Raw genomic sequence first — 21404 nt, 5'->3', positions numbered from 1 at the left:
TGCTTTCAGGAAACACTAATTATTTCACACAAACAGCGCTAATCTTTGAGAATTAGACGTTGCTTTGCCTGAAATGTACTCTAAAAACATTAAACATGGCAATCTTTAGGTAGAATACTTCATTTAAATCATTCAACAAAGACAGATGGTGTTCGCTTGCCAGCAGAATACGAAAAGCAGATAGATCTTTTTGAATTGGGCCCAACTCTGGTTTGGTGCTGTTTCGGGGAAGAAAAACTACACGATTCCACAGCAAATCAGAACTTGCAAAGACGTCTGATCTCTGTTGGTCCCAGACAACTGAACAAAAGCTGCAGCTCTCTCTGTGCATGAAATGAAAAGTGTGCACGAAGCTGTGAGTAACAGAGCCAGAGACGGACCAGTGGACTCCGGGACAAACGAACATAATGGGGTTATTCTGGGAGACGTCCTGGGGGTTTCTGTGTTTTCACCTCACACTCCTCCTGTTCCCAGTGACCTCCCTCACACATAAACACACACACCGCTAATTATAACACTCAGGTAAACTCGGGTCCACCAGGAAGAGAGAAACATACGTCGCTATAGCAACTGTATCCCAGCTCTGGTTGCCGTCGGAGACTGTTTCTCTGTTGGGAGATGGGAAATGTTCTGTGTTGTGTTGTTGTTGTGTGATCCTGGGAATATTCTGGAGGCGTTTCTCAGAAAAACGTGAGCAGATCAGCAGGAACATCACCTGACCTCAGAGTCTGAGCTCTCCTCTTCATCACTGAGGAGTTTAATCCAGTTTAAACAGACACCAGAGTTTATCACCGACTGTAATTCTATTTACAGTAGCTCAGTTCGGTCGGGTTTAATCTGGTTAATCTAATTCTGACCATCCTAATTTAATCCAGCTTTAATCTAGTGAACAGCTGTAAGATTGTCAACTCAAACTGAATCAGTCTTGTCTCGGTTTTATTTAGTCTGTCCAAACCCAGTTTGATCTGTTTTCCCTTCAGGCCAGTTTAGGTTAGTTGTTATTAATCTGCCTCAACATTGGTCAAACGTAGACTTAACTGATCCAGACCTGAAATGAATCCTGATCTAACCTGAACAAACTGTAAACTACAGCTGGAGATGAAATCATATTCCACTCACCAGGTCGGAAAATATAAAATATTCTATATAATTAAGTTCATTTATGTGGACTGAGAGACGATGACTCAGTCAGAATTAAACATAAAGCTGTTTTAAAAAACACAATCAGACAAACAATCAGTTTGATAACCTCTTTACTGTCAGATCTTAAAGTTACAACAGAGTAAACTCAAAGGTAAAGCATTGTGAAAATTTGATCACATTAAGAAGGTTCATTTTACATCAAGTGACCAATAAGTAAAAATGGATGAATTCGCTCAAATGAAGAGAGTTATCAGTCAGATACAAGCACAAATCTCCACCCAGTAGTTTGATAAACACTTTTTATCTTTTATTTGAAGGAATTCTTGTCTCAGTGAACCAATAAGGTCAGGTAGGCTGAGCAGAGACCTCCCCAACATGTGCACCTCAAACACTTCTTATCATGGTGTTCAAACTCTGCTGAAAGTCTATTCAAACTGGACACAACTGGTGGTTGTCCATCACTTTTAACCTAATGGTGTTGCCGTACAAACTCAGTTACAGAGCATAGATATATTCTTGGCATCCATCACTGATCCATGTTGAACTGGTACCTTTAGCTCGGTAGATTGATTAGTATGGTAACAATGCTAATCATGCTAATCGCTAGCAGTGAATTGATAGGTGTTAGCATTAGCCTAGTGTTCTTGGTGCTAACCTTTTGATGCATTAGTTTAAACATACAAAGGATGACTTACTCCAACATGTTTAACCTAAAACATGTTTATTTTTTTCTTTGCATGTTTAAGTTTTCCAGGGGTTCCCTCATTGAAATCCTGTTTATCCATCAGTCAAACTGAGCAAGAACGTTCAGAAGGCACGATCAGAACCTAAGATGTCTGTGGTTACATGAGGTGAAGAACGCATGCATGATTTGTTACATTCACAGCCGCTATGGCAGAGTGAGGGTTTCAGCTGCAGTGGAACGTGTTGGGGGAACTAACTGGCACAGCTGTGGGAACCTGACTAATTGGTTTCTCAGCACTGAGTTAGATCTAGGAGGATGTCTTCTGGTGAACTGAACAGCTTAGATCAGTGAAGCATGTCTTCACAGATAAACTATATCGATCATAAACATATCTATGATGTTTTGAAGGCATTCCCAAATCCCACAGTTCCTGAATGCAACAGCTGGGAATGTCTAGTCAGTGAGCACAAACCCCTGGTGGAGCCACAGACAGGTACAGCTGAAGCACCTGGTGAGTGTTTGTGGGGGCTGGTGCCTTGCTTCAGGGCACTTCATCGCAGCAGGACAGCTCAGTGTGTGTCCAAGTCCACATCTGTTTTTTCTGCTGTTTAAGGAAAATGAAGCTTCAACCTGCAGCTGCGTCAGAGCTGTAACATCTGACGCTCGAGAATCAGATCAGGTTGTTCTTCTAAAACAGACTGAAAAACATCTGGAGAAGAAATCAGGAGGAAACCTACAAACACAGGTGATCTGCATGAACAACATGAAGGTTTTTAAACCTCCATACAGGGTGTAGAACTACAGCATCAGGAATATGAAGCTGACTGTAGAAACATCTGATATTTATGCAGCAGCAGACAGAAACTCACTGAGACCAAACATTAAGGTTGTCTTCTTCAGGTCTGGATGAATATTGCAGCATCAGCGCAGCAGCAGATGAGGATTCTTCATTGTTGGACTGCAGGAATCAGCCTGAGATGTTCTTCATGTTCATTAAGTCAGAGCAGCTCTCTGTGCTTCTGATGTTTGAACGCCTCATCAGTGACACTGCAGCTCCTGAAATAGCAACTGAACAACGGAGGCGGGTCAATGAGCTGTAAGCATCTCAGAACGGGCCGAGCCGGCTGCACGGCTCACATGACGTTAATAACAGAGTTCTGTCTGACGGGTTATCATTAGAACATCTAAACCAGCCGGATCAGCAGGAACTCATAAAGGAACACAGACGGAGTCCAGAGCAGCCTGATGAAACTGTTCTGACCTGGTGACCAGAAATGTCTTCAGGATGAATCTGAGAAGACAGAGGTTCTACCTTCTGACCCAAACGTCACAGTTCAAGGCAGTTTGAACAGTTTGACAAGTTCTAAGCCTCCATGTTGTCCTCAGAACCTCCTCTGTGTTTTTACTGGTATAATGATCCCAAAACGTGTTACTGCTCAGATTATTGATAAGAGCTGGGATTTAATCAGTCTGGCTTGTAGTCGAAGTAAGACCTGATCCTCCAGCATCTGTCTGCAGGTCTTCCAACATCTAAACCACTGGTCCTCCAACTGCTGGTCCTCCAACATCTGTCTGCTGGTCCTCCAACATCTAACTGCTGGACCTCCGACATCTGCTTGCTGGTTCTCCAACGTCTGCCTGCTGGTCTTCCGACATCTGTCTGCTACCACTCGTCTAAACCACTGGTCCTTCAACATCTAACTGCTGGTCCTCCAACATCAACTCAAGCTCAGTCAGATTGGATGGAGAACATCTAAACATCAATCTTGCCTCAGATTCTCAGGTGGATTCTGGTTTGGGTTTTAACTAGGCCATTCTAAAACATGAATCTGCTTTGATCTCAACCATCCATTGTATCTCTGGCTGTATGTTCAGGGTGGTTGACCTGCTGGAAGGTGAACCTCCACCCAAGTCTCAGGTCTTCTATAGACTCTAAAAGGCTGGATTTAGCTCAATCCATCTTCCCATCAACTCTGACCAGCTTCCCTATCCCTGTTGAAGAAAAGCCTCCCACAGTATGATGCTGCCACCACTATGTTTTACCATGGTGGGTGGTATGTTGAGGATGTTGGTTTTCTCCAACATTCTTGGATAAAAGGTTTTGGTCTCATCTGACCAGAGCTCCTTCTTCCACATCTTTCTTTTTTCAAACCTAACAACTACAGCCGTTCTTCACCTTCTGTCCATCTAACAGTTAAACATCACGTGTTGTTGCTCTATCACATAACGTCCCAGTAGAACACATTGATGTTGGCAGGGCCCGGTGTAAGAACCATGCAGACATGTTTTGAAACCAAAGCCAGCACTAATAACTGTGGTTTATTAACCAGAAGCATATGAGAGTCATCTGCTAAACAAACACATTTAATGGACAGATTTACAGTCCTGTTTACCCTGCAGCGGTTTCACTGAGGAGCTGCTAACTGCTGCTGTAAAATCCCTGTGAAATGACTCCTCCTGTGGCTCATTACTGAGCTCTGAGTGTCGGAATGAGGAGAAGCTCCGGCTGGCTCTGGTTCAGACACTTGTTGGCGTTCCTGGAGAATGCCTTGGAGCGCTAAGTCATGTTGGTTTCAGCAGCTGCGTCCCAGTGATTTATAGCAGCGGGGGGATAATGTGGCGCTACAGGAATAGAGCTTGAGGGGACATCAGGGAAGACGTCTCAGCGGGACGAGGAACCTGCCGTGGACCGAAGGCGTAGGCTGCAGATCAGCTGTGGAGCTGCTCCTTTCAGGAGAGAGCCTGAGAGCTATCTGTCTCAGCTGCCTTTAGAAACATTTAAATTTACCTGCCGTCTCTAAACTGCTGATTTTTCTGAGGAGCAGAAAAAATTTTGCAGGTCATTAATAGAACCTTCTGACAACCCGAGGAGGTAAGTGGACCATCTGAATAAGGTGCGATGGAGCAGGGACTCCTCAGAAACAGGCAGGACTCCTGGCCCCTGGGGCTCCATACATCCAGAGAAAAGCTGATGTTCCAAACATTGGAGTTGGAGATCTGAGCTCAATGTGACGTTTAACTGCTGCAGAAACCAAACAAAAGATCTGGACCTCTCTGAGCAAGATGTTATCCCATCAGCTGAAGGAGCTGAGATGAGCACATCCCAGCAGGCTGTTGAAACTGTTGGAAATTCCTGTTTCAAATAAAAAAAGTCAGTTTCCACCCAATCAGAATTCATTTTGCCTTGTTGCTAGGTAAACAACGGTAAATTCTGTAAAAAAAAAAATGAACTAAAAATCCAGCAGGAAAAAAGGGGCGGAGCCTCAAAATGACATCAGCAGTCAGACTAACCTTGAGACCCGGGTCCAGTCAAAGATAAAGAACCTCTAATGGCTTGGATGAACTGACCAAACCTGGATTTTTCACCAGAATCCTCTCTGGAGTCGGATCAGAGTCAGAATATTTCCTGCCTGCAGCTAAAACTGAAACAGGTTTCTGCTTTCTGATTTAAACATCAGGCTGAGCAATGAGTAAAATCAGTCCACTCTGACTCTCCTGTAGCTTTTCCTGTTTGGTCACACGGTTCCATCAAGTGTGAGACAGAACATCGATCGGACCTCGGCCCCCGGTGTCAATGGTGTTAATTCATTCTGTGTCAATAAAGCTGTTTGTGGGTAAATATTCATCTTGCTGAGTCCACTTCCTCCTAAGTCCCCAGAGGTCTGTCCTCTGTCTCCTCCTTCAGTGAATCTCCATCATCGAGATCATTATAACTATTTGGTTTGAAGGTTCTGTCCGGCTTCAGTAGGCACAATAATGGGAGGACAGATCTCAGTACTTTAGGACTTATCTTGTCTGCTTGTTGACCCAGTCTTCTGCAGAATCCAAATATACAAAGTTTTAAAGAACCAGGTACAAGAAAATGCTGCAGCAGTTCCATTTAAAGTCAAACTTCTTGCCCTCCTCTCTAAAATAACTGAAAACTGAGAGCCAGGTCATCATCAGAACCCTTTACAGAACAACTCCAATCCTGCAGCTTTCCTGCTGTTTAACATCCAGAACAGCCAACAGTTCTTCAAGAGAAACCATTACTAGCATCCCTGATACAGAAAAACCTGTAAATGAAATCTTCTTTTAATGCAGCAGCATAAAATAAAATCGTTCGTGCTGCAGTCAACCACCTCCTGCGATCTCTTCCCAGTAAATCTAACACACGCATTTTTAACTCTTATTTTGCTTTTTTCAAACTGGTTGAAGATAATATTTATTAATACAAAACAAATTACTGCTGGGAGCCTCTAACCTATAATCCATGAGTTTATCTTTTCCTGTAAACTGATATAAACTCTGATGATCAGACGTTCTTGGTTGAATGAAAATTATTTAAATCTGCCAGGGGTATGAATAATTTTGATTCTAGCCGTACTCACTCAGCTCTTCTTCAAAACAAGAAAGAAGAGAGAACATGCCGATAAAGTGTAGACTAGGATGAAGTCCGGAAACAGTTCCTGGTCCAAAACTGTCCAAATCAAAGGGATCATGAACCCTTTCAAACACAAGGCATTTGACCTCTGGTGACCCCTGGTGATTGCTGCCAGAAAACTGAAATGGGTCGGTCAGGAGGATGAATATCTAAAACGTTCAGCCGTATCAACACAGAACCGGTTCAGCAGAAACTAAACCAACCTTCTTCCATGAAGATCTCAGTCCTAAATCCTGAGGAAACCTGCAGCTGAGCTGAGGGAAAGAGAGCATCAGGCAGGACTAGAAGATACGTTTATTTCTCCATTCTTCAGTCCACGCCTGCTGCTGTGACCCCATTCTTCCCTCCGGGATCAATAAATTTCAGCATGTGGCGTTCCTAGAATGAAGAGCTTCCAGTGAGCAGCTGACTCTTAATTTCATCCTGCTCTGTGCTTCTGTCACCACACGATGAAGATAACTCTCCTCACCTTCAACCACAGAAATGAATACATCACATCAGGTCCAGGAGAACCTCACGATCCCATAGAAGCACAAGAAGTAGATTTGGATTCATTTTACCATGCCAACCAGAAGGCGGGAGGGACAGATGAATGAATAGACGGACGGACGGATGGATGGATTGATGGATGAATGAATAGACGGACGGACAGACGGACGGATGGATGGACAGACGGACGGACGGATGGATTGATGGATGAATTAATAGACGGACGGACGGACGGACGGACGGATGGATGGATGGATTGATGGATGAATGAATAGACGGACGGACGGATGGACGGACGGATGGATGGATGAATGAATAGATGGACGGACGGATGGACGGATGAATGAGTAAAAATTCCTCAGAAAAGCAGGAGGTCATCTAGTATGCTTCATTATTTCTTATTCAGTAGCAACAAAGCCAACATTTAGAAGCTGTGTGTGAAAACTGCACTTTTACTGCTTCACCAGGACTTCAGAAACACACTAGCAGCCAGGTGCTGCTGGTCAGATGCATTCAGTAAAGAGTCATCACCACCTCTAGAAAAGCAGGAGTTTGGGTAGCTTGTTGCTTCAAAGCACATAGATGTGTGGTAACACCATGTTGGGTTTGGAAAAGCATAAGCAATGGCCTCAGATAAGAAATGCTGCTGCTCATTGATCTGGAAAGGGTCATAAGGCTGTTTCCAAACCATCTGAAGTCGATCATCCTGCAGAGAGGAAGATCTTCTCAGGAGGAAAACACCTCAGACAGTTTCCAATCTTCCATCACAGTAGATTCAGCCCAAGGTCAGAGCGTGAAGCTCAGAGAAATGACCAAACACCCAACAGCTCCATCTCAGGCCTCAGTTAGAAGGTTAAAGGTCAGGACAGGACAGTTAGAAAAACACTGAACCAGCCTGTCAGATCCTGGTCATTTTTGCCTGCTATTAACCTTCTTCCACCAGTAGGGGCGTTAGGAGCTGAGGAGCTGGTCGTCAGGTGTTTCGCATGATTGTCATCAGCTGGAGGACTATAAGAAGGAGGCGAGCCAGTACTTCGACGCCTGAGTGTTTTGCCTCTTCGTGGTATTTTACCTGGCCAAATCATGGTTTTGATTATTGCTTGTCTGAGAAGATTCTAATTCTTGTTCCTTGACTAATGTTTTGTTTTTGTCTCAGGTTGACCAAGCCTCGCTCATGTGAGATATCTGAAGGAACTTTCCAATAGTTTTTTGGACTCTGGATTCTTGTTTTTGTTCCACTGGCAACCAGATTAGTGATTGTTCTCACAGCTTCATGCGAACCCTGTCCACCCTCCTCCAAGCCTCTCAGGGATCATCTGCTACGGCAGTGCTGCATAGCCACCTCTTACCAGGATCACAACCTCTCTCCCTGGTGGACTTAACTCTACCCAATGTAAACTTTCTCCATAGAACATATTTGAGAATTTCAGTTGTGGGTTGTTCACCAGCGTTCATTCTCTTTTTCAGTCTCCCTGCTACTGTGGTTTCCTGCACCAGATTTCCTAATAAAAGTTTTACTAAACGTTTCTCTGTTTCTTCGTATTTTTCTGCCTGTGGGTCAAGTCGGCCATGAACATTATGACAGCCTGGCTGCTTTGAAGGGTTGAAGGAGAAAGTCTCTTCTCTCTAAAGCCAAAATGGCAGCATGACTTAGGTTAGCAAAGCTGCATCTGGATGAAGGACAAGATTTCTGGGACAATGTCCTCTGGACAGATGAGACTAAAATAGAGATGCTGGACCATAATGGACAGAACCATGATGAAGGAAACTAAACACAGCAGATCAGCACAAACACCTCGTGCCAACAGTTAGGCACGGTGTTGGAGGGCTGTTGATTTGGGCTCCTTTTACAGCCACAGAAGCTGGGGACCTCGCAGTGACAGAGTGGACCATGAATTCCTCTGTAGACCGAAGTATTCTAGAGGCAAATGTGAGTCCATTTGTCCAACAATTGAAGCGTGGTCCAAACTGGGCCATCAACAGAACAATTAACCTAAAACAGCAGCAGATCTGCAACATAATGACTGAAAAAGAAAAGAATCAAGGTGCTCCAATGGCCTAGTCAAAGTCCAGATCTGTTTGAAATGCTGAGGTCTGAGCTTAATAAAAACTGCCTGCAAATCTCAAAGCAACAATGGAAACTAGAGGACAGAAGGAGAGGAGAAAAAATGCTTTAAACAGCCTGTTACTCTGGCACACAGAGACACCCTGAGCGGTCCCTGTGGACCAGCCTTTTGGTGTTGGACCTTCTTTGTGTCATCGGACAGATGTCACGTTCACAGCGTCCCACAGAGCTCAGACCTCCAACTAAACACACAAACAGAGGCAGAAACAGACACACTAACATGCACTCAGACAAAATCAAGCCTCATATTGGGAAACGTTATTGATACCACAGCTGAGTTATTGATCAGTGTGGCTTTTAACATAATGTTTTATCAATTTAGATCAGAGCTGGGGATGGGAGGGGGTGCCGATAGTTTTATGGCAGCAGCAGAAGCAGAAATATCTAAAGTATGAATCTGGGCTGCAGTTGCATCAACACACTGCCTTTAACTAGCTCAGACAGACACACAGCAAACTAATTTAATGAAACTCACACTGAGTTTAGTGCATCAACATGGCAACCAGCAGCCAGCTAATGGAATGATGAATATCAGCTTTGTGACGCAGCATATTCCAGGAAAATCAACCCCCTCGGCAGCTATTTCCCCAGACTGGGGGCGGCCATATTTCTCACTAAATCCTCTGATGACAGCAGAGTCTTTCTTAGAAGAAGCTGGGTCAATGATGATTAAAGACACCCCTACACCTTCTTAACCTGGACTTGTTTCTCCACACATTAGGTGGCCAATAAAACCTGCTTCTGCTTATGTAGAAAAAGAAACAAATTCTTGTTTTAGGATATTTTCACTATAAATACAATGATCAGAACAACCCGGGTCTCAACAGCTTGTTAATGACGTCTGGAAGAGCTACTTTCATTAAAAATACCAGGGTGTGGTCAGGAGGTGAAGAAGGTTGGACCTTAAATCACCACCTGATACATCAAGTTTACAGAGTCAGATATCTTGGTTTGATTAGTGCTAAATAAAAAACACAAAATGCTATGAATGTTTGGGCTTATCTGAACTAAACGGGTCAGAGGTTCCTCATGAAAATGTGCCCCACCAAATAATCAAAAAATATTTCACCAAAACCTTCAGCATGCTAGGAACAAAATATCAGTCTGCAGCAATAAAACGTCAGGAGAATAAAACCGCTGAAACAGAAGGAAAAAGTGTAAAACATGCAGGGATGAAATGAAAAGTTGAAAAAGCCCCTAATGATCCTCAGTGGGGAGTAGTTTGACATGTTGATGGTGTTTAAGAAGAGTGATGCACACGGTCCAACCAGACTCCACGGTGATGGGAATTAACAGCCTCTGTCAGGATAACCAACAATCATTCAACAGGATTCAGTTTGTTAGATTGCAGAACGCAGAGGTTGGACTCTGGATCAGTGGAAACATGTTCTGGTGAGTCCAGACATGGGAATCATGGAAAGAAGAGCGTTATGCTCCTGCAGGTCAGTGGGGGGCGGTGTTCTGAACCAGGGTAGCAAATAAAATTCAATTCATAAACATTGATGCTATAATATAACATGAACTGTCTTGGAGGACAAACTGCAAATGTACTTCATATGCAGTTTCTATTATGGCCACCAGAGACAGTCCAAAATGTTCTTGCATGGTTGTGAGTTCACAGCAGCCTTCATCGCCTCCGCCTCCATGTTCTCAGATTGGCAAAACAGAGTTCAGCTTCTGTTGGAGATGTGGTTGAACTTTGAGAAAGATGCTGCTCGACTGCTGAGGAAGCAGTCGAGCAGCATCTTTCATGGGCGTGCTTGGAGGCAGACGCTGCACAGGAGAGCCGTTAGCCAGGCATTGCTTTGAGGTGACCAGCAGCAAGCAACCACTGCGTTCTCACATGGATCTTCATCCAGCACCACCTTAACTACTTAAACATCCCAGAATGAAAGGTGGTCTGCATGGCCAGGATTGATGTAGATCATCACCAGAGGGTTTAGCTGTTAGTATCAGGGGTAAAGAAACAGTGAGATCAGGCAGTTCCTGAAGCATCAGATAGTCTAGTGATGTTCAGTAGGCACAGAAGATGTCTTATGGACTCATTAGACAGGATTTCCAGCACCTGATGCAGCTTCATAGAGGTCAAATTGTAGGTCAGCCTGAGGGCTGGAGGTTTTATCCTAAATCTGTCCAGCAGAAGTGAAGTATAAATGTCACAGTAATTTGATGTTGGAACCAGGGGATACATGACTGTGTCTGTCCTCCCCACCATGTTCAGAGTACACCTCACATGCTGGGCCTCATGCAAACCCTTCGCATGATCCCTACAGAAGGTCTGACGGACGGCTGGACGCTCCAGCATGATAACTCTCCAGTAGGAATGTCACCACTAACAACTTTTACTGGACCTTCTACTTGTCTCAGCTCCTTGTAAGTCCGGCAATTTGAGTCCTTATCACTGGTCTGCACGTAGACCAACGGGGTTAAGCGGGTGACCTGTGTATGGAGGTCTTAGTCCTCGACGCAGGTTGTTGCAAGATCAAATCCCGGCCCGTTGACGCTTTCTGCACTCTCTACCTCACTCTTTCCACACCATTTTCTCTCTACTCACTGTCAAAAAAATTATAATAAAGGCAACTAGAGCCAAAAAATAACGAGCTGAATCCCTTTCCTCATTAGTGTTTTGTACAATAAAATCTTTTTTAAAAGCATTCCTCTTATTCATTTTGGCTTTGGGAAAAGAGAGATATTTGGAATGAGCTGAAACTTTCCAGCAATCCAGGTGGGAATATTTAGTCTCTTCCAGTTTTAGGCACGTTTCCAGAAAAACACATTTTATCTTCATTCAGATTGGACTCTGTTAGTGGAACATTATTAATACAAACGCTGACAGACAGGGAGTCATGACGTTAAAACGTAGACTTCAGCCCTCCGGCCGCCATCAGCGCCTCCTATTACTTCCTGTCAGCACACAACAACTTCCTAACAGTGACCTCAGAGGTCACATGTTCCACACCAATGAGGACATCATGTCTGCAGCTAATGAACATCCCAACAAGGCAGACTGTCACTCTGTGTTGTTGTTTGGCATGTTGGAGCTGAATGTTTGCTGCTCTGCAGAGGTGACAGGAGACTTTATAGGTCACGTCCTTCCTCTTCCTCTTCCTTTGGTACAGCAGAGGTTCAGGTCTAGTTTTGAGTCTAATTCAAAGCTTTACTGTCCAGTTATGGTGTTTCTGCTCAGCAGGTCGTCTTAGTTTGAATTCCTTTTATCCATCATTCAGTTCTTTCATTATTTCAGACTCAACACAAACAGATTTTCCTGCAGAGCATCCTCCTCCTTGGAGACATATAGACCAACAGCAGCAGCTAAAAGTCAGGATGAGAGCAGAGTTAGACAGAGCTGAGTTGGGATTAAACATGTTGAACAGGAACCAACAGAGAGACGAAAAGCAACTTCTCTTCACGTCTGATGAGCAGATTAAAGGAAGAAAATGTATGATATAGATGCTCCAATCAACGATTATTAGGCTGAATTCAGGACCTGCTCATGTAGATCAGTGACTGCAGGGTCACATATTGTAATGCAGGGTTGGATAGTTGTAGAATGAGAAATAATTACAGCCATTGAGAAAAGTCCGACAGAAACAAAGATTGCAAATAAATAAAAAACTGAACCCAGAGGTGATATCAGAATTGAAATAAAGAAGATTATTATGATTATCACAAATTTATCTTTGTGCTAATTTTCATCACAGTTGAATAAGCTGAACACTGCATATTGGGAGAATACAGAGTATATTGGATTTTCATTAAGAGTCTTATTATGAAGGTTTAAAGGAAGCTGTGTCTCAGTCCATCTCCTGTGTTGGTGAATAGGTGCTCGTTGAACTGTTTCAGACATAAAGCCTCATTTGGCGTATTCAGTTGTCCTGCTAAGTGTAGCCAGAGTGAGGACAAAGATATTTTCAAAAAGACTTCCTTGTGTGCTGGACAAAAGTCTGAAATAAAGCTACTTTAACACTCAGGTCGTATTTGTGGTTAAAATGTCCAACTTTACTTTCACCAGTTTGCATCTGCACCAAAGTATCTGATACAGCGAGGTAACTAAGTATGGTTTCACCAACCGTAGACATATTTTATATGGAAACCATTAAAATTCTGAATCCTTTCATTCAAATCAAACACACTGCAAATAACAAAAGGAGCATCTGAAGAGGTCCCAAGAAACAGCCCACACTGAATACTTCCACATAGCGGCTTTAGACTCATGGTGTAACGGCAGTCCCTTAAATTATTAAAATGAATACAGACAAGATGAAACACAGTCATTTATGCTCAATAGGACTTCACAGAAACAGATGGAGACTCTGTGCAGGACAACAGAAGGTAAACCAAAAGCAACAAACACCATCGTAAGATACAACTTACTATCCGGATTAATGGCCATCATCCTTTCAGGTATAACCAGGGAATCATGACACCCTCCATGAACCACGAGCTCTTGGTTCCGGTAACACAGAACAGAACTTTGCTGCAGTAAATATAATTTTGTTTCTTCAAATTAGATCCCACAAACTGCTTGCTGTAGCTAAGCAAGCAACTGATTCAGTTCATATACATCACAGTATCATCAGCATAATGTGATACATTTGCATTTGGTACGTTTTGTGGATAAAATGATTCAAAGTTGTCCTGGTTCAGTGCCCTGAGGAACCCCTTTGCATACGTATATATAACTTGTTAAAAATTAAATTAGGTCTGTTATGGTTAATACCACAATTTATCATTTTGTTTCCTTCAGTCTGCCGACACAAACATTTGTTTGGTTTGCTAAAAGAACTGTTCTGTGTTTTAGTTCAACTCTCCAATCATCCATTGAGCCAGAAATGAAAATTGAATTAAAAGTCTAGACACAGTTGAACTAATATTTAACTGCATCTTTAGTTTTAACTATTATTTTATGGTGATTCCCCACAGACGGAGATCAGAGCCACATTATGCTTAAGTTCATCCTCACCAGATAAATTCAACAATGAGCCTAAAGCTGCAGTACCTCCAACAGCATCATGCTGCATGAATGTTAGACACTAACAACAGACAAGTTCCTCGAGTATTTCTTTTTCAGGAGAAACTAAACCCCCAAGAACATCATGAGTCAGAGGAGCAGGATGTAAAGTATGTAAAACAAAGATTATCCTCCTGTAAGCTGATGAACCTGCAGACTGCAGCAGCTTCATCCTCATGTTCATCTCAAAACGTCCTAAAGCAGTCATAGGACAGATTTCTGACCTGGAGTAGGTGTCTGTGTGTGTTGCAGGTGGCTCTGTGAGTATCAGCGTGTTGCGGTGGGTTAACTCAACCTCTGTCCCCCTCAGGCCCAGCGAATCAGCATCTTGTATGAGCACAGCGGCTCGAGCACAGGAAGTAAACAACACTGTGATGAAGCATGCTGTCATCACTGCTGATTCTTGCACCTTCTTCATCCTCCAGCAGTTTGTCTCGGCTCAGGTCTGTAAGTCTTTGCTGAGTAAAGATCAAAACCAGCAGAAGAAACGCCCTCAGGACTCCTCTTAATGTCTGACTCAAAACTGATTCACAGATAGTGTCAAAGGTTTAAAAATAGTCAGGATTGTGATGAAGGTCAGCAAACAGAGCATGTGTCTAAGTCATCAAATAGCTTTACCAGAACTTCAGAAAGTTTGACAAGGGTCACTTTGTGGGTTTCCATCGAGCCGGTTGGTCTTCTAACTGCTAAGTGTATTGTTTAAAGTTTCTAAACTGGGTTCTAATTTCTTTAGATGTTCCTCCCAATTAGACAGAACGTCTGTTGGCTTGATGAATAGTCCTCCAGTCCAGTCTTTCTTCCCTGTATGCAAGTCTTCAGCAAACAGGACCCAACCAGAGAAAAAAAGACCAAAATAAGGATTTTAAAGACATTTCAGAAAATCTGGAGAACTATTGTCTGAAGTATTAATCATTTATTCATTCCTGCTTTGATTTCTCCGTCCATTTGCATTATTTTTCTTCCTGTTCATCTTGTGTCTTTTCTTCCATCCAGTCCGTTTCCTTCCTCCTGTTCTGCTCAGATTAGTTCTGTTATCTCCTGCTCTCCTCCTCGTCTCCATCCTCTTCTTCTCTTCTCGTTCTGCTTGACCTCTGCTGAACCATCTCATCCGTTTCTCCCTGTAGTCTGTTTCCTTCGCAGCGTGTTGGGTGGTTTTCTGCCTTCACCGTCTCTTGGCCAGCTCGCAGGTTTCATGCCGCTTCGTCACTCAGCTTCAGGCCAACACAAACACTGTGTTGTCATGGCTTTGTCAGTCAGAGTCTGTCAGTGTCCCGTCCTCATCGGGGACAGTCAGAATAGATCCTGGTCCTTTGTGACGGGTCCTACAGGACCAGCAGAAAGATCTGCAGTAGATTAGGAGAAAATATCTGTTTCTGTTGGTCTAATTCACCCAAACGCCTCTCAGAAATGATTTATTGGAGGTATTATGAACCATTTTCCCACCAGCTACATATTAAAGGCTTTTTCTAACAGGACGACAGCAGCAAAAAGAAAACCCTAGAGGACGGCTGGCATATATGGCTTTTTAGAGGTCAGAGCAGTCCATTTCCAGAAATCCTGATCCCACAAAAGGTTATTCAGCAGCTTCTTCAGCATCTCTCCCATTCAACAATTACTGTTGGAAAATTAAAGTCTGCAAAGCTAAGATGAAACTGAGTAGATGTTCAGAAACCTCTACACAGTTTCATTTATTAACACGTCTGTATGTTTAAAGGTGATTTTAGTGAAGAGGAGGATTATTAATCTCAGGCTAGAAGATGTAAATAAAGACAAAACAACAGAGAGAAAATTACATAATTCTGATGATATGTCACAGGAACAGTTTTCTGAAAACATTCAATTAATGCGCTGAAACTTGTTAAAAGCAATAAAGGTTAAAATAACTTTGAACATTGACTGTGAGTCATTTAGAGGAGTTCTGTATGAACAGGAGCTGCTGGTCGTTTCAAAGCTCAAAACACCTGCTATTAAAAGAAGACGTAAATAGAAAAACATCAGCTGTTTGGAGCAAACTGAACCTCCACAGAAACATCTGCCCAGACACCATCAGTTCAAGCACAAACTTCATCAGCTGAGCAACAACCGCTGAAGATGAACCTCATCAACTATTCCACTCATTTCATCTCATTTCTGCACGTATCTACAGTCATACAGGAGCACACAGCCACAACAACGTCCAGGAAAACCTTAGGATGAAGACATCTCCCATCATCAGTCATCAGTCACCTGCTCCAACCACCCATCCCACTGAACAACTTTTGCAGCCTTCAGGTCTGTAGTTCTGACCCAAACTCATCACAACCAACAGCCTTAAATCAACAGTATAGACAGTATGAACTCACCCTGCGTCGCTGCTGTTCCCGCAGATTAAGGCATCCTTGGCTCCTTCCACTTTGTAGAAATTATCTAAAAACAGAAGAAAAGTACAACTTAGAACATCTGAATAACCTTCCTGGTCTTACAGAGCATCTCACTGTGCTCATTTTGTGTCTTTTACTCCTGATGGGGAGTTATGTAGTTGATATTTGTTCTGGTTTAATCTGCAGTTTGTTTCATTGGTCTGTTACCTGGTTGGTTTCTGTAACTGGATCTCCTCCTCTTTCTGCAGGATCCTGCTGGATGTGATTATGATCAATAAAGGAGGATTGTACCATGAAAATCAAAGGAAAACTAGACGAGGTTTCATTTTAAACAGGAAGTCCCTGTTAGAGCGACCCAGGTTTGGTTCAGTAATCGTTCCCAAGTAGAACTACAACAGATTCACGGACTGGAGGTGTTCACTGTTAGGTGTCACCAGTGTTCTGCACAAATGAGTTCAAATGCCTTTCCATATTCTGGTAGCTGTAAACTTCACAAGACTTTGATTATATTTGGGAATGAAGAGCTACAGTAAAACTTTTAACAATATTCATAATTTTGTCCTAATATCTCCCCCATGGCAGTCAGGACCTGGTTGTCCGCTGTGTGCACGCTCTGCAGTCAGGCTGTTACACACACTTCCAAATGTGAACAGACCCACTGTTGATAAAATTCACATCTTTCCTCTCGTATAAACCTAACCATGACAACAGTAGGCCTATGTCTTGAACATCTAACTGAACTTTGTCTATGTGGAGTTGCACCTTTATGCTTGGTTCTGCATGCATCTAACACCAGGAACAGTCCAGAACTCAGACAAGTGCAGCAGAACCACATATGCATGATCAAACATGGAAGACTAAATTAACAGACGACATATTACTTCAACAGACAAAGAGATCAGATGAAAATCAGATAAAGTAGATTATTTGACTCATACTACTTTGAAAAAGTATCAGCCATTTTGATCACCTTTTTGACTGGAAAAATGTTCACTAAGATTCATTTTTCTTTTAAAATTATAACAATCCACATCATCAATACTAAAGTTTCCCAACAACAGAACCTCTGAAAGTCTCAAAACGTCAGGTTGGTCTTCTCCTGTTTTTCCTCCATCCGGCTCCTCCCAGCTTCCTCGCCGTCTGTCTGTGTTACCACAGAATCAATAGGCTCATCAGACTTTGCTCCGTCTGTTTTGGACCTGTTAGACACCGTCTGAGTGGACGGGCAATAAAGCCAAAACCATTACAGCAAACACGCTTTGTTGAACATTTATTCAACACTTAAATCTGACCACAAGCCATTTCTGAGTACATTAATACACTTTAATCCCGTTTCATGGAGTACACGGGGGCCCGACGTCCCAAACCCACTCAAGAAACAAAAGTATCTGACTTAACAGGCTCAGAAGCTTTTATTGGTCATCTGCAGGAAATAAAAAGCACAGCTGAACTTTTGTTGTGATCTGAAGAGGAGAAATGTGTTTAACCCAGACTGGTTTCACATTCAGGGAATCACACTGAGGATCAGGGAGGTTTTAGGTTCAAATAAAGGGCTGATGACAAGTTTAAGACAAATAATATAAAGATAATAAGGAATGAACTGAGACGAGGATGACATGTTGATCTTTCAAACAAAGATAAATAAACGGATATTAAATAAATGGTTTCATGAGATCAAACTGATCAAATCTCTGGTCTGACAACTGATTGTTCTCTTGTTCTTATCGGCTCCTCAGAAGTCGTATTTATTTGTCTTGGTTGCCATACTGAAGGGCTCTCCATGTTCAAGCTTCTTGTGGAACATTAATCTGGCTTGTCGTGCATCCAAGTCCTCCTTTCATGAGTAAAATTCAATCTGACAGAACATTGACAACAGAATTTAAAAGCCCCAAAAGTCCAGCAGTTCCTACCACAACACAGAACCACAGAAAAATGAGCCCCAGACTGGTTTGGTGGAGCTTTGGAGGATATTTGATGTGAAAAGCATCCATTTGCCGTGGAAATCAGGCAGCCAGATTGCAATCATTCTGTGAAGCGTTTTAAACATAACGTCCCTATAGCTGTTGTTTTAAATTGAATCTTTAGGCGCTTTGTTACCAGAACTCTGTCACAAAAACACAATTTGTTTTAATTGATTTTGTTAAATCAAGTTAAAACATTCCAAAGCTAATAGAGCTTCATTTGTATTTCAATGAAAAATTAGATCTTTAGTAGAAAATCAGTTCTAAACATTTAGATTTGTTTCTAACCAAGGGGTCGAATAAAACCAAATATTAGCAACCTCAGTTTAGCTATGCTTACTGTATATTAGCATTGCCTAGCTTCGTTTACGCTAACAGTTTTTGTTAGCTTAGCTTAGCACAGCCTTGCTCACCCTACTTTACCTTACTGGCCCCAGTTTGGCTTAGTTTGGTTTAGCTTAGCTAAATGTAGCTTGCCCTAACCTAGCATAGATTATCCTGGCCTTATCTAATATGATCTTCAACAAAATGGAGCAGATGGAGACAGACTGTGGCCTTCTGCATCAGATTTCTTGGTTTTCCATTCCGTTGACCTACCAGAGCAACTTTTTGCGATGCTAATATTTTACTTACATGATCTGGACATAAATCATATCAAGTCTTTAACCTGGCTGTCAGGAATCTGGGGTGTTTGTGTCTGGTTGGTTTTGTGTTTCTGGAGTATTAGGTCTCCACTGGAGGGTACAGTTGGACCAGAGCTACGGATCTGAGTAGATATGCTCCTGCACCTGTTCGTAATCAAGCCATCACCAAAGTGTTTACCCATGGGCCAAACCTATGAGCTGAGATCTAGGTCCTCCTCTGTGTGCTCCTGGATCTTTGGTCACCAAACACCATCAACAAACAATCTTCTGGACTTCATTCCACAGCTGGCAACCCCAAGGCATCTATCTCATCATCTTCATCCTCAGTGCAACCTCTCTGCCCACTGACGCTTTTATCTCCACCTCCGCTGCTCACTTCTCCATTGCCATCCATCCACCAGCTACCAACCACCACACGGACCTCTCTCCCCGGATTACCACTCACTCTCCCTGGCATTCATCTTCTACACCTACCAGTAAGCCTCCTCCATTTCATTACCATCCATCCCTGCATTATTTCCCCCGCTCACCTCTTCCTCTCCTCTCAAGTGACCCTGGTGACTTGTTTCCAGAAGACTTTCTGGATCAAGACCCTCTCATTTATTATCATTGTTTTCTAATAAACTGTCTAAAACTTTCTTCTGGTCTCCTGAGAGTATTCGTGCATGTGGGTTAGGTGTTTAAACAAAACCTTTACAGTTGGAGTCATTTTCTAATCACTCTTTACTGAGATCAGAGGAACACAAAGGAAGCTGCTGCAGTCTCGAAACCGGTGGTTAGCAGTTAAAGTTTGTCAGAGAAAAACAAAGATATAAGCTTATTAATGACAATAAAATCCTTGTTCTGTGTCCAAAGTTCACTGCAACAAACAGAACCATGGACCATTGCTGAAACATAGGCAGGGCAGCATTTAACATGTGCAACTATTTGTATTTATCTGGGAGGGGGGTTCTCTTTGGTACAAGAAACCAAAGCCTTTGAGGTCTGGAGTACCTTCTGTTTCTTGAAGATCGAACTCAATCCGAAAATACCGCTTATAAAGCTAAAAAATCTAATAATCCGATGATGACGTGCAATCCCAAGCACCAAACTTCATTCAGAATAAAAGCACATTGACATGCACAGAGCTGTCATATTTACCTAAAACAAACGTGGAAGTGTGTTGGTTGTGAGCGACCAGAATGGACCCGGCTTAGGCCTTATTGGTTACTATACAACACACGATGTTGCTGTTCCTGTGCTTCAGGATGAGAAAGCAGGAGGAAATTAACATCCCTCCAAGTTTTCCCACGCTGGAAATACGGCGTGTTGACGTAGGGCACACAGTCTGGTCAGTTTACCACAGTCAGAATGACATGACCCCAAAAAGCGTTTACATGCATGCCGTTTGGATCGACTATCAGCATAAACCACCCGTCTCATTCAGAATACAATTTCATTCCGATCAGAATATTCTAAATTGGCACGTTTACATGACGCATTTTTATCCCAATCGGCCCCTTATTCCGATTATTTATGTCCATGTAAACATGTAAGCACAAAGCTGGACTTCCTTTCCAGAGAATGGCATCTACTTTATGGCATTACCTGATGTTCAACATTCATGTTCTTCGTCAGCAGATAAATGCATATTAGCACATGGTCTGACATTTAATAAAAAGCTTTATTTTTTTCAAAGAGACCACCATCTGGGAGGATTTTACAGAGCTGCAGAAATGTGGAAAATTGTCTCTACGGGACATCTGAAGAAGAGGGCGTAATTTCATTTCTCTTTAAAAACTCAAGAGCAGCAAATTACTCCGTCAGGAATGAAAAAGCCCTCTGTCCTCTGCTCCAGCATTTTCATCAGCAGCAGATAAATTTACAGGAGGAAAATCTGCAGGTTTGACAGACACAGCAGGAAGAGTTATTGTCCAAAGTGAATTATCCAGAGGTAAGTTCATCTCCTCAGTCGCAACAAAAAGGTATCAGTCAGTGAATAATCTGTTGACCCGGTGTTTTACCGTACCTCATCAATCACAGGATGGATATGCATGTTCTAAGCTCCCAACCCTTCAAGCTAGTTTGTAAAGCAAAATATAAACAGATGATAAATCAGGTTAATCTTAAGTTTGGTTCTTCAGACCAAAACCAACAAGACACCAATGAGGAAACATTTACTAGTGCTTTGTGTTCAGTGTCTCCACACTGGATGGAGAGAATCCACAATCTGTTAGATCATGGGTGGATCAACGTGGTGTGGATGTGATGGAGTTAGAGTCAAGATGTGGGACCAGAATCTCCATCCCCTTCGAAATTCCATTGATGGGTCTACACCAGTGCACAAAAAGCCCACATCATGGACAGAACCATGATGAAGATATATGCATGAAGACTTGATGTTAACCGACAACACCCAAACATATTAAATTTAAGGCTTCCTTCACCTGAGTCCTTTTGGTGAATAATTAGGTTCTGCTTTTCATAAAACCTTAAAACTTTCACCTGTTATGAGAGAACATCATCTAACCTTCTAACCAGACTGAAGAGGAACCACTGTTGCTGATTCAGCTGTCTTTCAGTT

At 42.6% G+C, this 21404-nt stretch overlaps 1 protein-coding gene across 1 annotated transcript in view; it reads right to left on the bottom strand.

Annotated features, from left to right (window-relative positions):
- The window catches only part of scn5lab (sodium channel, voltage gated, type V-like, alpha b), a 210496-nt gene that overhangs the window by 104189 nt on the left and 84903 nt on the right, over nucleotides 1–21404 (bottom strand). The window contains exon 9 of the mRNA XM_047349534.1: nucleotides 16219–16282. Within this exon, the coding sequence (XP_047205490.1) occupies nucleotides 16219–16282 (64 nt within the window). The remainder of the gene's footprint in view (nucleotides 1–16218; nucleotides 16283–21404) is intronic.

Source organism: Girardinichthys multiradiatus, chromosome 21, assembly GCF_021462225.1.
Source record: "Girardinichthys multiradiatus isolate DD_20200921_A chromosome 21, DD_fGirMul_XY1, whole genome shotgun sequence".
Lineage (NCBI taxonomy): Eukaryota > Metazoa > Chordata > Actinopteri > Cyprinodontiformes > Goodeidae > Girardinichthys > Girardinichthys multiradiatus.
The sequence above is the reverse complement of the archived record's forward strand: the minus strand, read 5'-3'. Positions and strand labels throughout refer to the sequence as shown.